At 40.6% G+C, this 20,722-nt stretch overlaps 1 protein-coding gene across 1 annotated transcript; it reads right to left on the reverse strand.

Moving 5' to 3' along the window:
• Window positions 1-559: 559 nt before the first annotated feature.
• Window positions 560-16,577, reverse strand: LOC141105226 (killer cell lectin-like receptor subfamily B member 1B allele B). The gene is made up of 6 exons (XM_073595116.1): window positions 16,411-16,577; window positions 14,271-14,372; window positions 12,904-12,960; window positions 8,101-8,252; window positions 1,250-1,380; window positions 560-1,156 (listed from the first exon to the last, which is right to left on the reverse strand). Exons 1-6 carry the CDS (start codon window positions 16,421-16,423, stop codon window positions 1,033-1,035), a joined length of 579 nt encoding a protein of 192 aa, XP_073451217.1. The 5' UTR covers window positions 16,424-16,577; the 3' UTR covers window positions 560-1,032.
• Window positions 16,578-20,722: the final 4,145 nt, after the last annotated feature.

Below are 20,722 nucleotides of genomic sequence, written 5' to 3' on the forward strand. Positions count from 1 at the left end.
TTTTTTTTTGTTATGTCCCCTTTAAGGGACATGGCAGGGGGGTGTGACCTATGCATACATACGTTTGCTAGTAGGTGTCCCTCATTCCCATCTCAGAATGTTGGGAGATATGCAAATGGTAATATAAAAAACTGGGTAAAAAATTCCCACCTCCAGCACCTCAGCCAAAAAGAGTTAAAAAGAGACAATGTTGTCTAATCAAAATGCAGCTGCAACAGTCAGAACTGTTCATAAAGAAATATCACATTCATAGCCCATAGAGATGTACATTGGCTTTGTTTGATGAAATAGAAATTGACAGGATGTCTGATCAATTTGTTGAAAATTCTGCCCAGGTTTTAGATTGATATGAGCAAATATGTGGATGTGTGACTCCATGAGAATATCAGTCAAGAAAAGGATGCTTGGTAGACATGCGCACTGCCGAAAAGTTTTATTGTTTTTGTTTTTTTTGTTTTTTTTTCCGTTTTTCGGGTCATTCGTTATGATCGGATCGCAATTCATAAATTCGAAAAAAATTCTAAAATTCGAAAAAAACTGAAATTAAAAAAAAATATTTTGGAGATTCAAAAAAAAAATGGAGATTCAGAAATTCAAAAAAAAAAAAAAGAAATTTGGAGATTTAAACAAAAGATCAAAAATTCAAGAAAAAAATCGGCCATTTGGAAATTCGTTATGATTGCAATTCGTAAATTCAAAAAAAAAAGTAAATAAATGGGGATGCGCAGTGAGCACGCTCTCAACACAGAAAGCTCTGCTGCCTCTGGTCACATGTGTGCGGTGTGAGGACATTTAAGCTCACATTCCTTGCTGATGCACATTACATGGTCAGCAAGAGGCTAATAATCAATAAAAGCATTGAACAAGACATATGACAATTTCTACATAGACCTGGATTTCCTATTGCAGGAATGGATTAATAACATCTAGAATGGTGATGATATGGGACATTGGATGTCATCTTCCTGTATTTCTCTGTATTGGGGGTGATCTGTGGTCTGTACAGAGTGTCTGTATGTTGGGAGGAATCTGTCAGATCTTCAGGACTCTCTTCTGACAAATCCAGTTGTGTGGGGATTGACAGCGATCTCTATTATATTCAGAATTTGCTCCCCACCATACACAGTCTCCTGAATATTCTTCTGAGATCCGGAATCTGTGTAATAAATAAAAATGAGAAGTTATGAGTATTTATTGCTTTCTGGATGAAGAACATTCATATTCTCAGTGTAGATGAAGAGTCACTTACTGGCTGATATTATAGAGCCGACCGTCCACCCATCTCCATCCATCTCCATCTCTGTACAGACCAATCCAGAATTCCAATTCATCAAAATCAAATTCATTTGTTTGTTGGTTGATGGATCTGTGTATAAACTCCTGGGAGAAGAGAACATCATCTGTCACCATCCAACCACAGACATCGGACACACACATTGTCACAGCTCCCAACTGTCCCTGATTTGCAGCAATGTCCCTCTTTCCTCCTCATTTGTCCCTCATTTTGGTCTGATCTATATAATTGTATATAAAAAGCACTATTTGCCTTTCAAAAAGTGTTTCCCAGTGCTAAACCTTTCATCCAAATTCTAAATAGTTGCATTTGTAAATGTTAAAAGCCAATATAAAGGAATAAATGTTAAAAAATAGAAACTCATGGGTTTAACTAATTTTTTTTTTTTTATAATTCCCCTTTAAGGAGGTGTGGCAGGGGGTGTGACAGGGGGTGTGTCCTATGCCTGCATACTTTTGCTAATAGGTGTCCCTCATTCCCATCTCAAAAAGTTGGGAGGTTTGCATTGGATAGAAGTCTGAAGATCTATTCCATCATTTCTACAAAATCTCTATTGTGGATAAATGTCACCAGAAAAAAAAATGGTACTTGATCTGGAAATATTTGTCAGTTTCCTGATGTTCCATTGGAAACACAATCATTGTACAGGTTTATTCTTCTATAAATAATCAAAGATCACACACAATATACATGCTGATTTCCTATCCCCAGGAAGCGTCATTTGATAATACCCGGCACCATCTCATGAAGAGTGAATGATCTTTTTAGTAATAGATAAAATTATCAGTGTCTATGGAAAGATCTACAGTACGATCCAATGACCGCTGTCTATGTGTAACCTGAATGTAGCAGAGAATCCGGTTACACAAAAGTGTTGCGTTTATAATTTTGCTCAGTGTAGTTGTCCTGTGGACAGATTCTCCCACCTGAGCTGTGGATCTCTGCAGCTCCTCCAGAGTTACCATGGGCCTCTTGGCTGTTTCTCTGATGAATGCTCTCCTTGCCCGGCCGGTCAGTTTAGGTGGACGGCCATGTCTTGGTAGGTTTGCAGTTGTGCCATACTCTTTCCATTTTCGGATGATGGATTGAACAGAGCTCTGTGAAATGTTCAAAGCTTGGGATATTTTTTTATAACCTAACCCTGCTTTAACCACTTAAGCCCCGGACCATTTGGCTGGCCAAAGACCAGAGCACTTTTTGCGATTCGGCACTGCGTCGCTTTAACTGACAATTGCGCAGTCGTGCGACGTGGCTCCCAAACAAAATTGATGTCCTTTTTTCCCCACAAATAGAGCTTTCTTTTGCTGGTATTTGATCACCTCCATGGTTTTTATTTTTTGCGCTATAAACAAAAAATTAGCGACAATTTTGAAAAAAAACACATTTTTTTTACTTTTTGCTATAATAAATATCCCCAAAAAATATATAAAAAAATTTTTTTTTGCTCAGTTTAGGCCGATAGTTATTCTTCTACATATTTTTGGTTAAAAAAACCCGCAATAAGCATTTATTGATTGGTTTGCACAAAAGTTATAGCATTTACAAAATAGGGGATATTTTTATGGCATTTTTATTTTTCATTATTTTTTTTATTAGTAATGGCGGCGATCTGCGATTTTTATCGGGACTGCGACATTATGGAGGACACATCGGACATTTTTAACACATTTTTGGGACCATTGTCATTTATACAGCAATCAGTGCTCTACAAATGCATTGATTCCTGTGTAAATGACACTGGCAGTGAGGGGGTTAAACACTAGGGGGTGATGAAGGGGTTAAGTGTGTCGTAGGGAGTAATTCTAACTGTGGGGGGGGAGGGGCTGTGTGTGACACAACACTAATCACCGCTCCCGATTACAGGGAGAGCTGATCAGTGTGATTAGGCAGAACGGGGAAATGCTTATTTACATTAGGATTTCCCTGTTCTTCCTCTCTGTGAGCCATCGCGATCATCAAGTCCGTGGGACCCGCGATCACACTCATGGAGGTCGCAGCTGGCGCGCGCCCGCTAACCGCTTCTTAAAGGTCAACATACAGGTACGTTAATCTGCCTGTACGTGCCCTTCTGCTGATGTGTATCGGCGTGAGCCAGTCGGCAAGCGGTTAAACTTCTCCACAACTTCATCCCTGACCTGCCTGGTGTGTTCCTTGGCCTTCATGATGCTGTTTGTTCACTAAGGTTCTCTAACAAACCTCTGAGGGCTTCACAGAACAGCTGTATTTATACTGAGATTAAATTACACACAGGGGGACTCTATTTTACTAACAATCTATTTACCAAATAAAATTTGATGATACATAGAGGAGGAGGAGGAGACTCAGAGCCCTCCGTAGACACAACTAGAGAAACGGCTGATCAATGGCACAATGCTGGATGACAATTTTATCGAATTAAAATCATAATTGATGCACCCCGGAAATTTTTCATTTCCACTATTTTCTATGTAATCTATAGAAAAACCACATTAAAAAAAAATAAACAAAATATTTGCCAGTGTTTCAAAGTAGTTTTCAATAAAAAGTACACATTTTATTCTACAATTTGTCCTGTTGTCAATAAAATGATCTACAGTACAAATAAAACATCAAATAAAAAGAAAATAAATACTGATAGTAAAAAATATGTAAAAAAAAAACAGCAAACAAATAATAGCTAAAAGGAGAGGGGGAGGAAAGAGTTATTTAGGGTCGATTAAGGTCAACTAAGGGGCAATAAGAGGTTAAATAGTAAGAAGCTCACGCTGATTGGGTGAAACATGTCGGCTGTCAAAACATCACGTGAGTGACGCTCTGTCGTCACCCTTGATGCAATTTTGCACATCTGCACACGCTCATTGGACTCCTTGAGAACTGAGGCATCCATCTTGAGTAAGGGCGCGCTGAGTTGTTGCTATAGCCCTTTCATGACTAAGCCTATTTCTGAAATTTGGTGTTTACAAGTTAAAATCTGTATTTTATGCTAGAAAATTAATCAGAACCCCCAAATATTATGTATATTTTTTTAGCAGAGAATCTAGAGAATAAAATGGCTATTGTTGCAATATTTTATGTCACACGGTATTTGTGCAGCATCTTTTAAACGCTACTTTTTGGGGAAAAAAGACACTTTCATGAATTTAAAAAAAAATGTAACAGTAAAGTTAGCCAAATTTTTTTGTATAATGTGAAAGATGATGTTATGCCGAGTAAATAGATACCAAACATGTCACACTTTAAAATTTCGCATGTTCTCGTGGAATGGCAACAAACTACGGTACCTAAAAATCTCCATAGGCGACGTTTTAAAAAAAAATAACAGTTACCAGGTTAGAGTTACAGAGGAGGTCTAGTGCTAGAATTATTGCTCTCGCTCTGACGATCGCAGTGATACCTCACATGTGAACACTGTTTACTTATGCAGGCGTGACTTCCGTATGCGTTTTCTTTGCTGCGTGAGATCACGGGGACGCTTTAAAAAAATTTTTTATTATTTATTTTTTTATTTCTTTTATTTTAATTTTTTTACATTGTGTTTTAAAAAAAAAAAATTGATCACTTTCATTGCCGTCACAAGAAATGTAAACATCCCTTGTGACAGTAATAGGTGGTAACGGGTACTCTTTATGGAGGGATCGGGGGTCTAAAAGACCTCCAATCCCTCCTTTGCACTTCAAAGTATTCAGTTTGCCGAAAACGGCAATTCTGAATACTGTATATTTTTTAAAAACCTGCGCCATTGTCAGCCGAGTAAACCGGAAGTGACGCTGTGACGTCACTTTTGTGTTTACAGAGAGAAGAGCCGCCGGAAGTGGCGGATCGAGGATCGGGTCTCCCGGTGGGACGAGAGGCCCGGTAAGAGCTGTGGAAGGTGGCGGGAGGGGGGATGTTCCCTCCCACTCCTCCGGGATAACAACCGAGCGACTTGAGCTGGTCATTTGACTGTTGCAGCTGCATTTTGATTAGACAACGTTGTCTCTTTTTAAATCTTTTTGGCCGAGGTGCTGGTGGTGGGAATTTTTTACCCAGTTTTTTGTATTAACATTTGTCATTTTGTATTAATGTTCCCTTATCGTAAGCTGCATGGCCCTTAGTAATCTCTTTTAGGTGAGGTATTTCCCCACCTTGTTCCTTTTGTATAAATAGTAATACATAATAAAAGCATCTTTTAGGTTTTTAAGGTTTATTTGACTGATTTCACATGCAAATCAAAGGTCACACATTTGATCAACATATGACTAAATTAGTAAATACAACCAAACACCACACTGATACATTGTATTTACTCCATGACACTTATGCCGCGTACACACGGTCGGACTTTACGGCAGACTTTGCCCGGCGGACTTTTCGACGTACTTTACGACAGACTTTCTGAATGAACGGACTTGCCTACACAAAATCCACCAAAGTCTGTCGAATTTGTATGTGATGACGTACGACCGGACTAAAACAAGGAAGTTCATAGCCAGTATCCAATAGCTGCCCTAGCGTGGCTTTTTGTCCGTCGAACTAGCATACAGAAGAGCGGACTTTTCGACCGGACTCGATTTCGACGGATTGATTTAAAACATGTTTCAAATCTAAGTCCGTCCAACTTTTGAGCAAACAAAGTCCACTGGAGCCCACACACCATCGAATTGTCCGACGAAATCCCGTCCACCGGGCAAAGTCTGCCGTAAAGTCCGCTCGTGTGTACGCGGCATAACAGTCTATCTGCATGTGTCATTTTATCCTGGAGTGTCTATATTTTGACAGCTGCTCCTAATATGTAATACAAAGCAGTTCTTGGCTGTCATTTTTACATTACATATATAACAATTGTACAATCATCAATTCATCAGTCATGAACCTCAACAATCTTTTGAAAACAATAATTTAACCAATTTGTATTGAAGTGATCAAAATAAATCCCTCTTAACTGAGTCCAAATCATTGAAGAGCTTGCTAAATCAAATAAATGGTCTTTAATGTATTCAGTTTAGTGTAATTGCATTAAATAAACAATTGTAAGATCGAATCAATACATACAATACATACAGTACACAGTACAGTATGTGGCCACCACTAAGGTGACATGTCATAGTGTGATCTCATCTGTTCTGGTCATTCTTGCATAATAAACATGCAGATTTTGGAACAATGAAGTATAATAAATCCTCTGTATCTAACAAAATATGGGACCCACCTCCCCTGATTGTGGACAGAGCGCTGCTAGCCCAATTATAATTGTGAGAAAGGATAGAGAAATCCTCCCAAGGGCTTTTGCGCAGCTTACAAAGAAATGATATACTTGTTAAGTGTAAAAATACCGTATTTATCGGCGTATAACACGCACACTAATTTTAAGAGGGAAGTTTCAGGAAAAAAAATAAAATTTTAAATAAGGAACTTTGAAGCAAAATAAGGGTCAGCGCCCATCTGCAGCCTCACCATTGCCATCAACGCAGCTTGATCAATGCCCATCTGCAGACTCACCATTACCATCAATGCAGCCTGATCAATGCCCATCTGCAGGCTAACTATTGCCATCAATGCAGCCTGATCAATGCCCATCTGCAGCCTCACCATTGCCATCAATGCAGCACCCTTACCATTGCCATCAATGCAGCAGCCTCACCATTGCCATCAGTGCAGCCTGATCGATGCCCATCTGCAGCCTAGATGGGACAGGGAGGGGCGGGACGAGGGCCAACAGATTACATACAGTGAGAATCTCCTATGATAGACAGAACAGTGGTCCAATGGCAGCCCAGGAGACGGGACTTCCTATTACAGAGGCCACCAAATAAACAGGAGATTCTCATTGTATGTAATCTGAAGGCGCTCGTCCCTCCCCCCTCCCTGTCCCCTCCGAGGCAGCTAAAATTGAAGTATTGGCGTATAACACGCACACGCTATTTGCACCCGATTTTCATGGTGAAAAAGTGAGTGTTATACGCCAATAAATACAGTATATGCTTTAATATTCCTATTGATACAAAAAGTCAATAAAAACAACAAGAACAATAACAACTTGAGCTCTGGTGTACATAAGAAATATACATGATGGATGTCCAAAGGACACTAACATTAAACATTACACAAGAAATATATATCTGTGTGAGTGTTATTGTTTGGAAATACCCCCTATTTTTTATGTACACCAGAACTCAAGTTGTTATTGTTGTTGCGGTTTTTATTGACTTTTTACATCAACAGGAATAATAAAGCATATATTTTTACACTTAAAGCGGAGGTCCAGCTGAATTTTTTTTTTTTTTTTAAAGTCAGCAGCTACAAATACTGTAGCTGCTGATTTTTATTAAGCACACTTATCTATCCAGGGTGCCCGCGATGTCGGTCGCCCGAGGCCGATCCGTCCATCAGATCGGGTCCCGGCGCCGCCATTCGAACTAAGGGAAAAAGGCAGTGGAGCCTTGCGGCTTCACTGCCCGTTTCCTACTGCGCATGCGCGAGTCGCGCGACGCTTTGTGAATGGCCGGCTGTGTTCAGGGACACAAGCAGTTCCCGGAACACAGCGCGCCCCATTCCCCAGAAGACAACGCGAGGAGGAGAAGAATGAAGATCACTGCGGAGTAGGAAGTGGCAGATTAGGACGATCTGCCTAGCAACAGCCATTTCTGGTAAGTCATTTTTTTTTTTTAAGATTTTTAGGAGCATTTTTATGTAATTTTTTTTTTTTTTTAGGGTGGACCTCTGCTTTAACAAGTATATAATTTCTTTGTAAGCTGCGCAAAAGCCCTTGGGAGGATTTCTCTATCTTTTTTTCAAAATCCTCTGTATGTGTCCATCCATCTCACATCTATTGCCATGTTATACCATACCTGCTGTTCCCGATCCTCTATGACCAGTAGATCAGCTCCCATCTCTTCACACACTTCCCGGCTCTCATTCCATGTTCTGTATTTTCTACCAGATGAAATGTAATAACAGTTCTCTCTGTCCCACAACCAGCCATAGGGACAAAGTGCACACCCTATAAAAAAAATTTTTCATTGCTTTTAAAATAAAAAAAAAACCATGTCCATAAACCTTGGCATTCAAACCCAGTTATCTTAGCCAAACAACGTCAACTTAAAGTGATTGTAAAGTCTTGTTTTATTTACAATAAAAATAACAAACATAATACACTTACCTGCTCTGTTGCAGTGGATTTGCACAGAGCATATATGCTTATTAAGGCATAAATATATAGCTACCAATGATGAGGGAGTGTGTCAAAGATAATTATCGTCTGAAAAAGGAGCATCCATCAAGCAAGTGTGTCCAACATTATAATATTCAGTCCATACTCTACTTTGGTTATTACGTGAGGGAAGATGATATTGAGGGTGACTGAGCTGCTTATAAGTTGATTTAAATTGTGATTACTCAAGCGCTAATATGAACAAACAAAAATATAATATACAAATAAAACTAGTTATAATGAAATGAAAAACAGCTGCAACTATTCAAATGTGTTCTGATAGCACATAAACATAATAAAAAATAAAAACAATAATAGTGCGCTAAATTTCAAAAAATGACTGCTTTACAAAAATCTCCAGTGAACAAGTGAGAAACTATATTCTTCAAAATAAGGAAAATCCACGTGAAAAATAAAAGACAAAAAACGTTTTTAACTTGCTAAAAAAACTTGCTAAAAAAACTTAAATCAATAATCTGTGCTCCGTGACAGTCTTTGAATAAGTATCTTTTGACAGATGATCACCATCACCTCAATGTGCAATGCCTGCTCACCTCAATTAAAGACCCCCTTTGGTCCATGGCGGATCCAGGGGTGAGGGGGGGGCAATTGCCCCCTACGAGAATATCACACTGACTGTTATGTCACTGCTCTGCCTGAGTCTCTCTCTCAGTCTCGCATCAGCCAATCAGCAGAGCCGAGAGAGAGACTCGTCTAGTGTAACTGTAATTATGCCGCACTGCCTGTTCTGCCATATAGTGTCCTCCTATCGGATAGTGTCCACTCCGTACCGCGCAGGCGCAGTGCTTGCGCAGTACGGAGCAGAAGGAGATGCCGAAAATGTCCGAAGTTGATCAGCTGACCATCAGCTGTACACGGCGCTTTGGCAGTTCTTAGCGATGGCTGTGTAAGAGGGCCCCTCGCGGGCTCGCTTCGCTCGCCACGCTTCGGGCACGGCCTCGCTGCGCTCGGCAACTATATATTCTCACTCTATGTCCACTTGGATAGTAGGGAATGATCCTGGACATAGGGTGAGAATAAAAGCGCAGGCGCCGTGTACAGCTGATGATCAGCTGTTAAACTTCGGAGACTTTCGGCGTCTCGTTTGTCCTCCGTACTGCGCCTGCGCAGTACAGGGAGGACACTATATGATAGGGGACTGTATTTGACAAGACACCGGTCTTCCGCTGGACGCCTGGACCAGGAGGAGCCGAGGAGGTGGGTGGAGCTGCACAGCTGGCTTGGCGTCTTCCCTGCACTGGCTGCTAGTGCCTGGGCTGTCTGGTGTCCAGCAACGAGTGACGTCATTGTGTCACGGCAGTTTAGGAGGCTCCGCCCCCCTGCTCGGAGCCGATGTGACACACAGGAGCTGGAGCCTCAAATAGGGGAACAGTTGTTCCTTTATTCCAGGCACAGGAGCACATGAGCAGAGATGGGCAGTGTGGCCAGGGGATAGTATCAACAGAGAGATTAAAAAAACAGGAGGAGCATGTTAAGTTCTGCTATTACCAGCTCATTCAGCGAACATAAAAACTGACTTTAATATCACTTTTTGGATAGCGCAGGGAAGATTTCACCTCTTTTTCTGTCCCTGTGACAATGGAATTTTGAAAATTTTGGGTTGTTGTGGAAACAAGGATTGGTGATAAAGCTTCAGTGGGGACACCTTTTTCCCATGATAACACTGCAGAAAGTTATCATGGGAAAAAGGGGTTAACATCAGAGGTGATCAAAGGGTTAACTGTGTCCCTAGTGGGTGCTTGCTAACTGTGGGGGATGGACTCACTAGACGAACAGAGTGATCCATCCACCTGGTTAGCGGTAACACAAGATCACTCTGTTCATCTCTGATAGAACGGTGGTCTGCCTTGTTTACATCTACAGAGCGCTGTTCTATCTCTGTGAGGAGTGATTGTGGGTGGCCGGCGGACATCTCTCCACCAGACCCGCTGATTGGCTCCCCCTCTGACCAATCAGCGCGCGCCCCTCCCGAGACTAGACTCTGGATCCGTCGTTGCTTGGGTCTAATGACACTTTCAGTGATATTCCTCACAAAGCTCAGCTTGAAATCAGCTTGTGAGTACTCAGGTTTCAGCTGATGGCTCCAGGTTTGCAACACTTTTCCACAAACAATGTGATTCCTCCAGGTTTAATTTCTTGCAACTCCCGCTCACATGACTTGTCTGTTTCCCGGGCTCAAGTTTTTTTTAGCAAGTTAAAAAAGTTTTTGTCTATTATTTTGCATGTGGATTTTCCTTATTTTGAAGAATATAGTTTCTCACCTGTTCACTGTAAAGCAGTCAATTTTGAAATTTAGCGAACTATTATTGTTTTTTTTTATTTTGCTTATAAGTTGTATCTATGTTATATGTATTTTCAGGGGACGGATACCCCATTACCTTTTTAAGGATATTTTTTATAATAAAAATTTGTGCTTTTATAAACATGTCTTTTTAAATGCCTGTCTGTGGGGAGGTTTCAGCACCACAAAAAAATCCTTTTTACTTTTCTTTTGTTTTTTTCTTGTTATTTTACTGGGATGAGGAGCTGTACTGTTCAGTTGGACCCATTATTTATTTTTGTTTTATGGCTTTGGATAAACAGCCTCCATTCTCCAATCAGAATCCATAATAGAAGATTACATTCAGTCCTATAAATCTTGTGATTTGTACTTGTAAAGGAGAATGTTTTAGAGTCAACACTGGGAGCCACCTACCAAGTCTGTGTTCAGATCTGCAGATATAAGAGATGTTGGAATGCACACAAGTGTCAGCCAGACCTAAAATGTTGATTTTTTTTTTTTTTTAAATGTACCCATTTTTCAGATGCAGGGGGAACACTAGAATGCTTCTAAAATACCTTCCAGGTCATGGCTGCTAACTCTATAAAGTATATCACCAAGGCATTATGAGCCACCCCCAAGCACTAACTTTGCCTTTTAAGGCCCATTTCATCTTTGTGTAAGTCCAAGGTTTGCATTTGTGCATCATCTCTGTTACTCTCTACTTGAAAAGATCACATGGGCAGCAGGGACGGGCAGTCAGGGGAGGCAGGTGAGGCGGAGCCTCACCTGCCATGAACATAAAAAAAAAAAAGATTGAGCTTCGAGGGTCATAGCGCAGCGACCTGAAGTCATACCCCACCACTGGTCAAAATATGGGGCTCCTGTCATCTATGGTTCCGGAGATATGGGGCTCCTTGCACAGCCTGTCAGAAGCTACATACAGAGCGGCCAGTTTAAATACAAGATGGCACACTCTGCTTGCAGCAGACTGAGAGGTTGAGCTCACAGTGCCTCTCCTTACTTCTTGTCAGAGGCACTGAGCTCAATGGACAGCTTGGAGTTTTGAACCAATGGTAAAGTAACATTGGCCCAAGCTGTCCAATAAAAATGCTGCAGTTGAGTCACGCCTCTCACAGCAGTGTCATAGAAGGGGGCGTGTCTAAAAGACTAATGCTCCCTTCCAGCCCTCTTATCTACAAGGAAAAAGAATGGGTTTATGGGTATAAGGTTCACCCACAATCTCCTGTTTTTCTCACACAGTTAAGAGGGAGAATGAGAATCTGCTGCTGCTAAAAAGGTACAAGCTAAATCATATATTATTATGCTATATGTTATAAGATAATAATTTATTATTTATCTATTTACTGTGAAATTACTGGTTGGAAGTTATAACTTCAAACTTCAGTAATTTGTCCGTTAAGCCACCTGCTTGAGTACAGTTTTTGAAAATATAGTAAATTAACTTAAAAACAATATTTAATAATTATTTCTATATGACTTACTTATGGTAATTAACCCCTTGACACCCAGGCCAATGCTGACACTTCTCTCCTACATATAAGAATCATATTTTTTTTGCTAGAAAATTACTCAGAACCCCCAAACATTATATATATATAAATAAATATAAATACATATATATATATATATATATATATATATATATATATATATATATATATATATATATATATATATATTTATATTTATTTATTTTCAGCAGACACCCTAGATAATAAAAAGGTGGCCGTTGCAACTTTTTATGTCACATGGTATATTTGCGCAGCAGTTTTTCAAACACATTTTTTTTGGAAAAACTGTTTCATGAATAAAAAAAAAAACTGTAAAGTTAGCCTGATTTTTTTTCATACTATGAAAGATGATGTAACGCCAAGTAAATAGATAACTAACATGTCATGCTTTAAAATTGCGCACACTCGTGGAAATTCAGTACTTAACAATCTCCATAGGCGACGCTGTAAAAATGTTTACAGGTTACATGTTTAGAGTTATAGAGGTGGTCTAGTGCTAGAATTATTGCTCTACCTCTAACATTCGTGGCATATGTAACCTGTGTGTATCTGGCTCTGATACTAGCCAGTGCCTCACCAGTCACTGACCGCACGTCCCTGATGGACAGTAGCAAACAGGACTTACCAAGTTCCTCGCTGGTGTCCATACACAGCTGTTTCTTTAGATGAACAAGCTGCTGATCTATAAACAAGAAAAGCAATGGAAAAATAATACAAGTCTTTGTAGAAATTATACAATAATTGTATTTATTTCATTGTGTAAAAAAAAATTATCTTATAAACTAATTGTAAAAATGATTACCGGTAATTTACCTATCAATGAAGCTAATTGTCAAGATAACAATAAAGATTATATTGGTTTGAGGTCAGTTTTCTTTTTACTGTTTTATCAAATATAATACTAAATACTATAATATAATATTATGTTTATAAAAAATACATACACAATATGTAAATTATTTGTTTTTCTAACTCCTAATATTTGAGAAGGGATTCCCAGAGCACTAGGGCTTACCTAAAGACAGCATTGCAGAAGAAGCACGCTTTCAGGCATGCTGGTTCATAATGAATCCTCAGAACAGGCCTTATGATGAGGAGGAGTCACTGCTCTAAATCACTCATTTGTGTTTCTAAATTTCAGCTTAAGCTCTGGAGCTTTGAAAACAACATTTTAACAGCACATGGTAAGGAGACAGGGCAAATATGTGAAAAGGAGCCTAAAACTTCCATCTGATTTCTGGATAAAATACATTTTTAAGGCCCCCGCCCCTCGCATACATGCATGTATAAATATAACTGCATGCATTAGTGGCACCTATGCATGAAAACATTGATTGCTCTAAACCTGTTACATATCACTGTGCACACTGGAGTGAAAGTAATGATTCTAGGCCCATTGTTCATGGTTAGTTCTAAACTGCTAAACTGTGGAAAATATAGAGTACTGAAGTTTGTTGTCATTTAACAGGTGCCCACAATTTAAAGGCTTGACACGTTGGGTATCTATTTACTTGGCGCAACCTAATTTTTCATATTTTACCAGGAAACTGGGTCATGTATTTAATCTGTTGGCCCTAGAATTAGCTTTAGTGATTTTTTACTGAAATTTTGCATTTCATAAACCATTGCACTAACATCGTGCAACAAAAAAATGGATCTTCCACTATTTTATTCTCTAGAGTGTCTAATATTTGGGGGTTTTATGTAAACTTCGGGCCTAAAATAATTTTTTTTTTTCCTTACAGGGCAGAGTGTTAAAAATAATATCTGCTTTGGGTGTCAAATATTCTCCATTCTTTTACAACTTTCTGACCATGCAAATATGCTGAGAGATAAAGATGGAATGAAACTCTTACACGATGAAAGGATCTTTGTTTATCAGAGAGAAGAACAATTTCTGATGCTCTTCTACATTTCATTAGACAGATTGATAAAACAGGTCCAGAGACTCTCCCATCTTATGGGTTGTGTCCACCATACTGTATAACTTACCCAGAGCTTCAATGATACGGATGAGGATAATATTGGATCCCACAAGTAGAGTTATAATCACCCCTTTCCAGGAAGGGCGCCAGAGTTTCCTCCCACTGTTATCTGTAGAGATTATCAATAAATCATTAATTATTCATAGTAGGATAAAAATCCCTTCTACTTAATATTTCCATAACTCAGTAGAGTGCAGGAAGAAAGTTCAGTGGTGGGCTTCCTATGACGTGAAGAGATGGGAGCCAATTCCATCTCTTTTATAGAAGAGGAAGTGATGTCACTGAGATGTAACTTCCTCCTCTACAGAATTGCACATCCTGGAAATAGAGTAGAGCTGTAGAAATTCCCAGCCACAAGCCAAACACATGTTCATAAGCACCCAATCTAGCATCTCCAATAGTATAACTAAACCCAAAAATGTAATATATTGGAGCTCATCAGTCTTTAGATGTGGTGGATGCATTAACCTTTTTTTCATGCTAAGAACATTTTCAGCAAGTACAGAAATTATGAATATGAGGAATGTAAGTAAACTGAGGGTAGGTGGTGGAAATGGAGAAGGTGGGACACTGGTCATCAAAAGTGATCAAACGAGGGACTGGCAGGGAGGTTGATGGGAGCTGGATATGGCTGACGGAGAAGCAGATGTGGAAGTGGGAAGGAGGTGTAGACTGGATTGTGGTGGGGATAGACACAGGCAACGATCAGCTCTCAGGTGTTGTAACAAGCAAAGTATCTATCACCAAACATAAATGGGCTATCAAGCCATGGCCTGGAAGCTGGGACCTGGCAAAAGGCCATGGCATGGTGGTTGAGAAAAACTGATATACAATATATATGTGTATGTGTGTGTTTTTGTGCAAAATATTTGTGTATGCTATGGCAATCTTGTAGCCAGTAGCACATAGGTGTCTTGCACCTCAGTTAGCTTTCTCTGTCATGTACCTTATCAAAGCTGAGCTGACAAGAGGGCTGTCCAGAACCCCCTGGAGTTGGTGACAGTGTATAGCAGGACAAGGAGTGGCACGAGTACCTGTGGTAGGTCCTGGACAGTCCGGACCAGGTGTGGTAGGTCCTGGACAGGTGACAGTCTGTATACTGCTTAGATGGTTGCAGGACTGGAACTTGTGTAGGATGCGGATGCTCTCACACAAACAAAGCACAGGAACTCGCAGGTACAAGAGTCAGAGCCATAATCACAACAAGCAAGAGTCAGCAACAACCAGGCAGCAGAGTTCCATATTCAGAAGGCAGAAGCAGGGTAAGAAGCCAGGCTGTGGTCAGATCAGTAGCAGCAGTATAAAACCAGCAGGCAGAAAACAGAGTCAGAGCACAAGCCAAGGTCAAAAAAAGGAGATCACGATCAAACAGAGAAAGGAGGGAAGCCGGGTCAAAACACAGAATAAACAGGAAGCAGGCCTGGTCATGGCGAAGAACACTGAAGAACACTCAGCAATTCCCTTGAGCGTTGTGATGCCTTAAATAGGCCGCTGGAGCTAGGCCAGTACTGAGCATACACATTAATTCATGCTAATGCACATGGCCATTAGTGAACAAGCGTGCATGGTCCTAGTTCTGCGTACTGGTCCACAAACTGCTCTGTACACACACAGATCTGCAGGCACGGCCATGCACTTGGTTTTCCTGACACTCTGCACACTTTCAGACACAGTATTAGGAAATGCTTCACTTACATAGTATATGAAATAGGAATAAGTGGAACATGAGGACCTGTCTAAAAATCGGTGATCTATAAAAACATAGCAGGATATTAGAGATATGGCTTAACAAAGATGAATGTCTGGCATAATTGCCGTTTTTATTGCTGAGTCTTTGATAATCTCTTAATGTAAGCTGAATCTTGTGGTCCGGACTTTTATATATCAGGAGGCTGATATGGAAATCTCTCCAACTGTGTTTGTACATGATATCACTATAGTCCTCTCTGGTGCTTGTATATTTGTTTGATGCTCGTTTACGGTTATGAGGTCGGGACCAAAAGACAGACAGGACTGATGCCCATACTAAGCGCATTTCATGTGACACCAGTGAGACAACCTCTAATACTGGTGATCACTTTGCTGGAATGCATCCTAAATCCCATCAATCATTTCTACATTATTATAATAACAGAAGAGCCTCTTACCTGTTGTCTCCATGTCCGATAACACAAGAAGAGTCCTGAACTGCTGTACTGTGGTGTCCGTTCTAATAGGTTATATGTATGATATCAAATACACTATACATGGTGTGACTGCACTGCCACCCCCCTGTTCCTGTGTGGTCACCTACGCTGAGATGTGCCCAGTCCAGTCTAACCATGAGAAACGGTGTGAAGATCATAACATCCTGTATTTCCGTGTATGTATTTGTGTTTGTAAGACCGTGTAAGGATATTAATTGTTAGCTCCCTTGGGTTGCAGGAACTGATATGGGCCATTCTGTGCGTCACCATGTCACTCTCACAACTCACCCTAAAATTCAGAGAGTCACCCTGTATGTTATCACTTATGTGACAGAGTCTTCTATATATCTTCTGTAGGCTGGGTGTAATTCTCAGTATCTGTCCTTTTTCTGTCTACATGCACAGTACCACTCATACAGCGTGTATTATGTCTATATAGACACTGCATAGTACCATTTTTGTAGCTCTAAGTGATTGTTTTTCTGTTCTTGTTTGCAAAATTAAGTGCACTGCACAATTTGTATGCCTGTTCAACATCTTTTGCACTGTGTGCATTGGTAAGTCCCCTTTTAAAGTCTTAAGCCACATCCTTAAAAATTAGTTATACCCAGTTTTTACTGCAGCATGTGCTTCAGCATAGGTACTTCTTCAAAGGAGGCTTCCATCCCAAGACCCTTATTCAGGTGTAGCGCTATTCTTTTTTCTCTCTCCGACTACTGAGGTATGATGGCGTCACCTCTATAGTATTTAGGAGCAGAGTCTTCATAACCAGTGTGATCAGGACAGGATCTCTAACAGGCGCAGTGCCTCCACTCAATTGGGGCTTGTGAATATTAAGTGAAATCCCAATTGAGAAATATATCTTCACATAGACAGTAATCCACACAGCATTGTATTTGAAAATCCATGTATTGAAGAAATAACATTCAGTGAACCATCCAACATAAGGTATTTTCCAAACAGGAACATGAAATCATTACCAGTCTCTATGTATGCCTCAGTGAGGTGAAACTGCAGCCACTTACACAGTCTGTCCTCTCTTAGCCGGAATTCACTCTTCTTCTGCCACGTGTCCTTCTCTCCAACCACTTACCCACAAAACCTCTGCTCTTCTTGATGACCTTATCCTTGGTGAGAGAAAGAGAGCACAGCAGCCATATTGGAAAAGGACAAACAAACACTGCATAACAAGAGTATACACTTGGTAAATGGGCAAAGAAGTGATCACATCACTACATTCTCCCCTGCTGAAAATCCTTCCGACCTGGCAAGGATATACACTCAAAACAACAAAACATAGCAAACGTTAACATCGTTGTCACCTTCTGCAGACCACTTTTCCAGAAGCAATCTATTACAGAGATTAGCTGCAAAGGAAATATTGTTAGTAACAAATAGGCATCATGCTAACCAGTCTAGAATAAGCTGCAATCATGTCCTTCAGAACATGAGGTTGTACATAGTTGTGTACAGCATAGCAGGGTCTTCCCAAGGTGTCATAAATAAACACTGGAGGAGTTCTTTGAACACGATCTCCTCTCCTCAAGCCCTCAGGAATTAGTCTAGATAACTTTGGGACAGCATAATGCCGCGTACACACGACAGGACTTTTCGGCATCAAAGGCCTGACGGAACAAATCTGTCGGAACAATTAAATCGTGTGTGGGCTTCATTGGACCTTTTCTGTCTAAAAATATGACGGACCTTAGAAATAGAACAAGTTTCAAATCTTTCCGACGGACTCGATTCCTATCAAAAAATCAGTTCGTCTGTATGCTAGTCCGACGGACCAAAAACGACGCAAGGGCTGCTATTGGCTACTGGCTATGAACTTCCTTATTCTAGTCTGGTCATACGTCATCACGTTCGAAACGATCGGACTTTGGTGTGATCGTGTGTAAGCAAGTCCGTTTCGTTGGAACTCTGTCGGAGTTCAGTCCAACGAGAAGTCCACTCATGTGTACGCGGCATTAGTGGGAAAACTTGATGCTCCAACCATGCCTGGAACTGTAGGCACAAAGTTTTGGGCTGTTGGTTGAAAAACAGTAGTAGCTGGGTTCAGACTTCCTCTCTGATGAAGGCCTCCATCAGTAATAGGTGAAGGAACCTGTACAGGAGACTCTGGTGGAGGTGTAAACCAGTCAGTGTCATCACTCTGGTCTCCATGGTCTGCACAAGGCACATCATTAGAATCTGTAACAATATCAGCATCAGCAGTAGCAACTTGTGGTACTGGAAGCAAGTGATTCCTATGCCAGGCTTTGATTCGACCCTCAGGTCCTCGAATCCTGTAGACTGGAATTCTAGGCAGTTTTTCTATAACTTCAAACAACTCATTTTGCCAGCGATCAGCTAATTTATGTTTGGCTGAAGGTCCTCAATTGCGGAGAAGCACTTTATCACCAGGTTGTAAGTCTTTGTAACGAACTTTGGCATCAAAACGCCTTTTATTGGCAGCATTTATTTTTGCAGTATTTTCCTCAGCCATTTGATAGGCCTCTTTTAAACTCTGTTTAAGTCGTGCCACATACTGGTAGTGATTTCTATTTTCCACTCCATCAGTAGACACAGACCAACTGAATGTCAATAGGGAGACGGGCTTCTCTCCCAAACATGAGAAAATAAGGAGAGAAACCAGTTGATTCATGTCTGGTACAATTGTAGACATGTACCATAGCTCCAACATGTCGGCTCCAGGTTTGCTTAGCACCATTAGTGAGGAGTTCAACAAGGTGCGATTGAAACGTTCAGGGAGAGCATCACCCTCTGGATGATAAGGTGTCGAAGTTAAGCAATGTTACCAGCTCTTTAGTTAGGTGACTTTCAAAGTCCCGCCCCTGGTCAGAGTGAAGTCGATTTGGCAATCCATAATGAACAAAAAACTTTTCCCACTACACTTTAGCTACAGTTACAGCTTTCTGATCTTTGGGATAGGCTTGAGCATATCGAGTATAGTGATAGAGTCACATCATCCAGGGGCTGATGCATCATCCGCCCCTGGATGATGTGACTCTATCACGAAACGCCGCATAGGGCAGAGCGACGTGTTCTCGTCACCTCCCATTGCAGCTGTTGTTTCCAGTAGGACGGGCTGTCTGTGAGCTTCCGGCCGGCGCTCCAGACTACACTACATGCCTACTATTGTCTACTAACATGTGAGTTTAACCTTTTACTTATCCAATAGAGTGAATGATTTTACACTATATGGAGCCTTTTTTTCCTTCTATGACCATATCTGCAATGCTGTGGGCTGATGTCTGAGTACCTGTCAGTGTGAAAATCTCTAGCCTGACCCTGCAGTCTTTGATGTCCCATCTCAGTATAAGGTCTCTGATCCATTGGTCGTGGTTCGAAGCAGTATTAACAAACAGCTTTCTCTGATCCTCTGTAACGGGGGATCATGAGTTTCTGGTAAGCGGCCAGTCTGATTTCACGGTGGTGGAGCAAGCACACTTTTTTCTTCTCACAGCAAGAATCTATGTTTTTTGGAACTTTTTTAAGATACTTTCATATCACTTGGGTGATTTATTTTTTATACATGGACTTTTCATTATCACTTTGAACATTTTATTTTTGGATTGATTATTCATTTGACATGTGTTTTGTATATTATGTATACACTAAAGGGGAACTCTTCACTTAGTTCTAAATATTTGGTTTGGTGATGATGTGTATGATCACCAATCTGTTTTAGCGCGATTCAACCCCCCTTTTTTCTCATCAATTATTTTGAGTTTATCCCATTCTTTAAGATTGTAGGTACTCTGCTCAGGTAAGGTTTTTCTCATGTAATTAGGATCTTTGCGGAAAACAGATTCTCTAATATGTCTGATTACTGTGTCTCTCTTTTGTAGAAAGATCATATCTTTCTCTTGCAGCTGGATGTTTTCTGGTACCTCTAAAGAGGTGGGGCAGCAATACATGTTTAAGATACACTCTTCACCAGCTCCCAAGGAGTCAATAACTAAGTTAGAGAAAACAATTTTGTCTCCTTGTACAGCAGCTGTACAACAGTAGGCAGCCACAATAGGCCCAGGCACTTCCTCCTATTCACTTTCTTCTAAGTTCACTGGCAACCCAGGACACCAAGAGAGAGCATCAGCCCCAATATTTTTGGGCCCTGGCTTGTACTTGAGAGTGAATTGGTAATAAGACAAGGCAGCAAGCCACCTATGACCAGTGGCATCCAGCTTAGCTGTAGTCAAAACATAAGTGAGGGGGTTGTTGTCAATTCTTACCTCAAATGGAGCCCCATACAAGTCATCATGCAGCT

The sequence above is a fragment of the Aquarana catesbeiana genome, linkage group LG08 (genome assembly GCF_042186555.1).
Source record: "Aquarana catesbeiana isolate 2022-GZ linkage group LG08, ASM4218655v1, whole genome shotgun sequence".
Taxonomy (NCBI): Eukaryota; Metazoa; Chordata; class Amphibia; order Anura; family Ranidae; genus Aquarana; species Aquarana catesbeiana.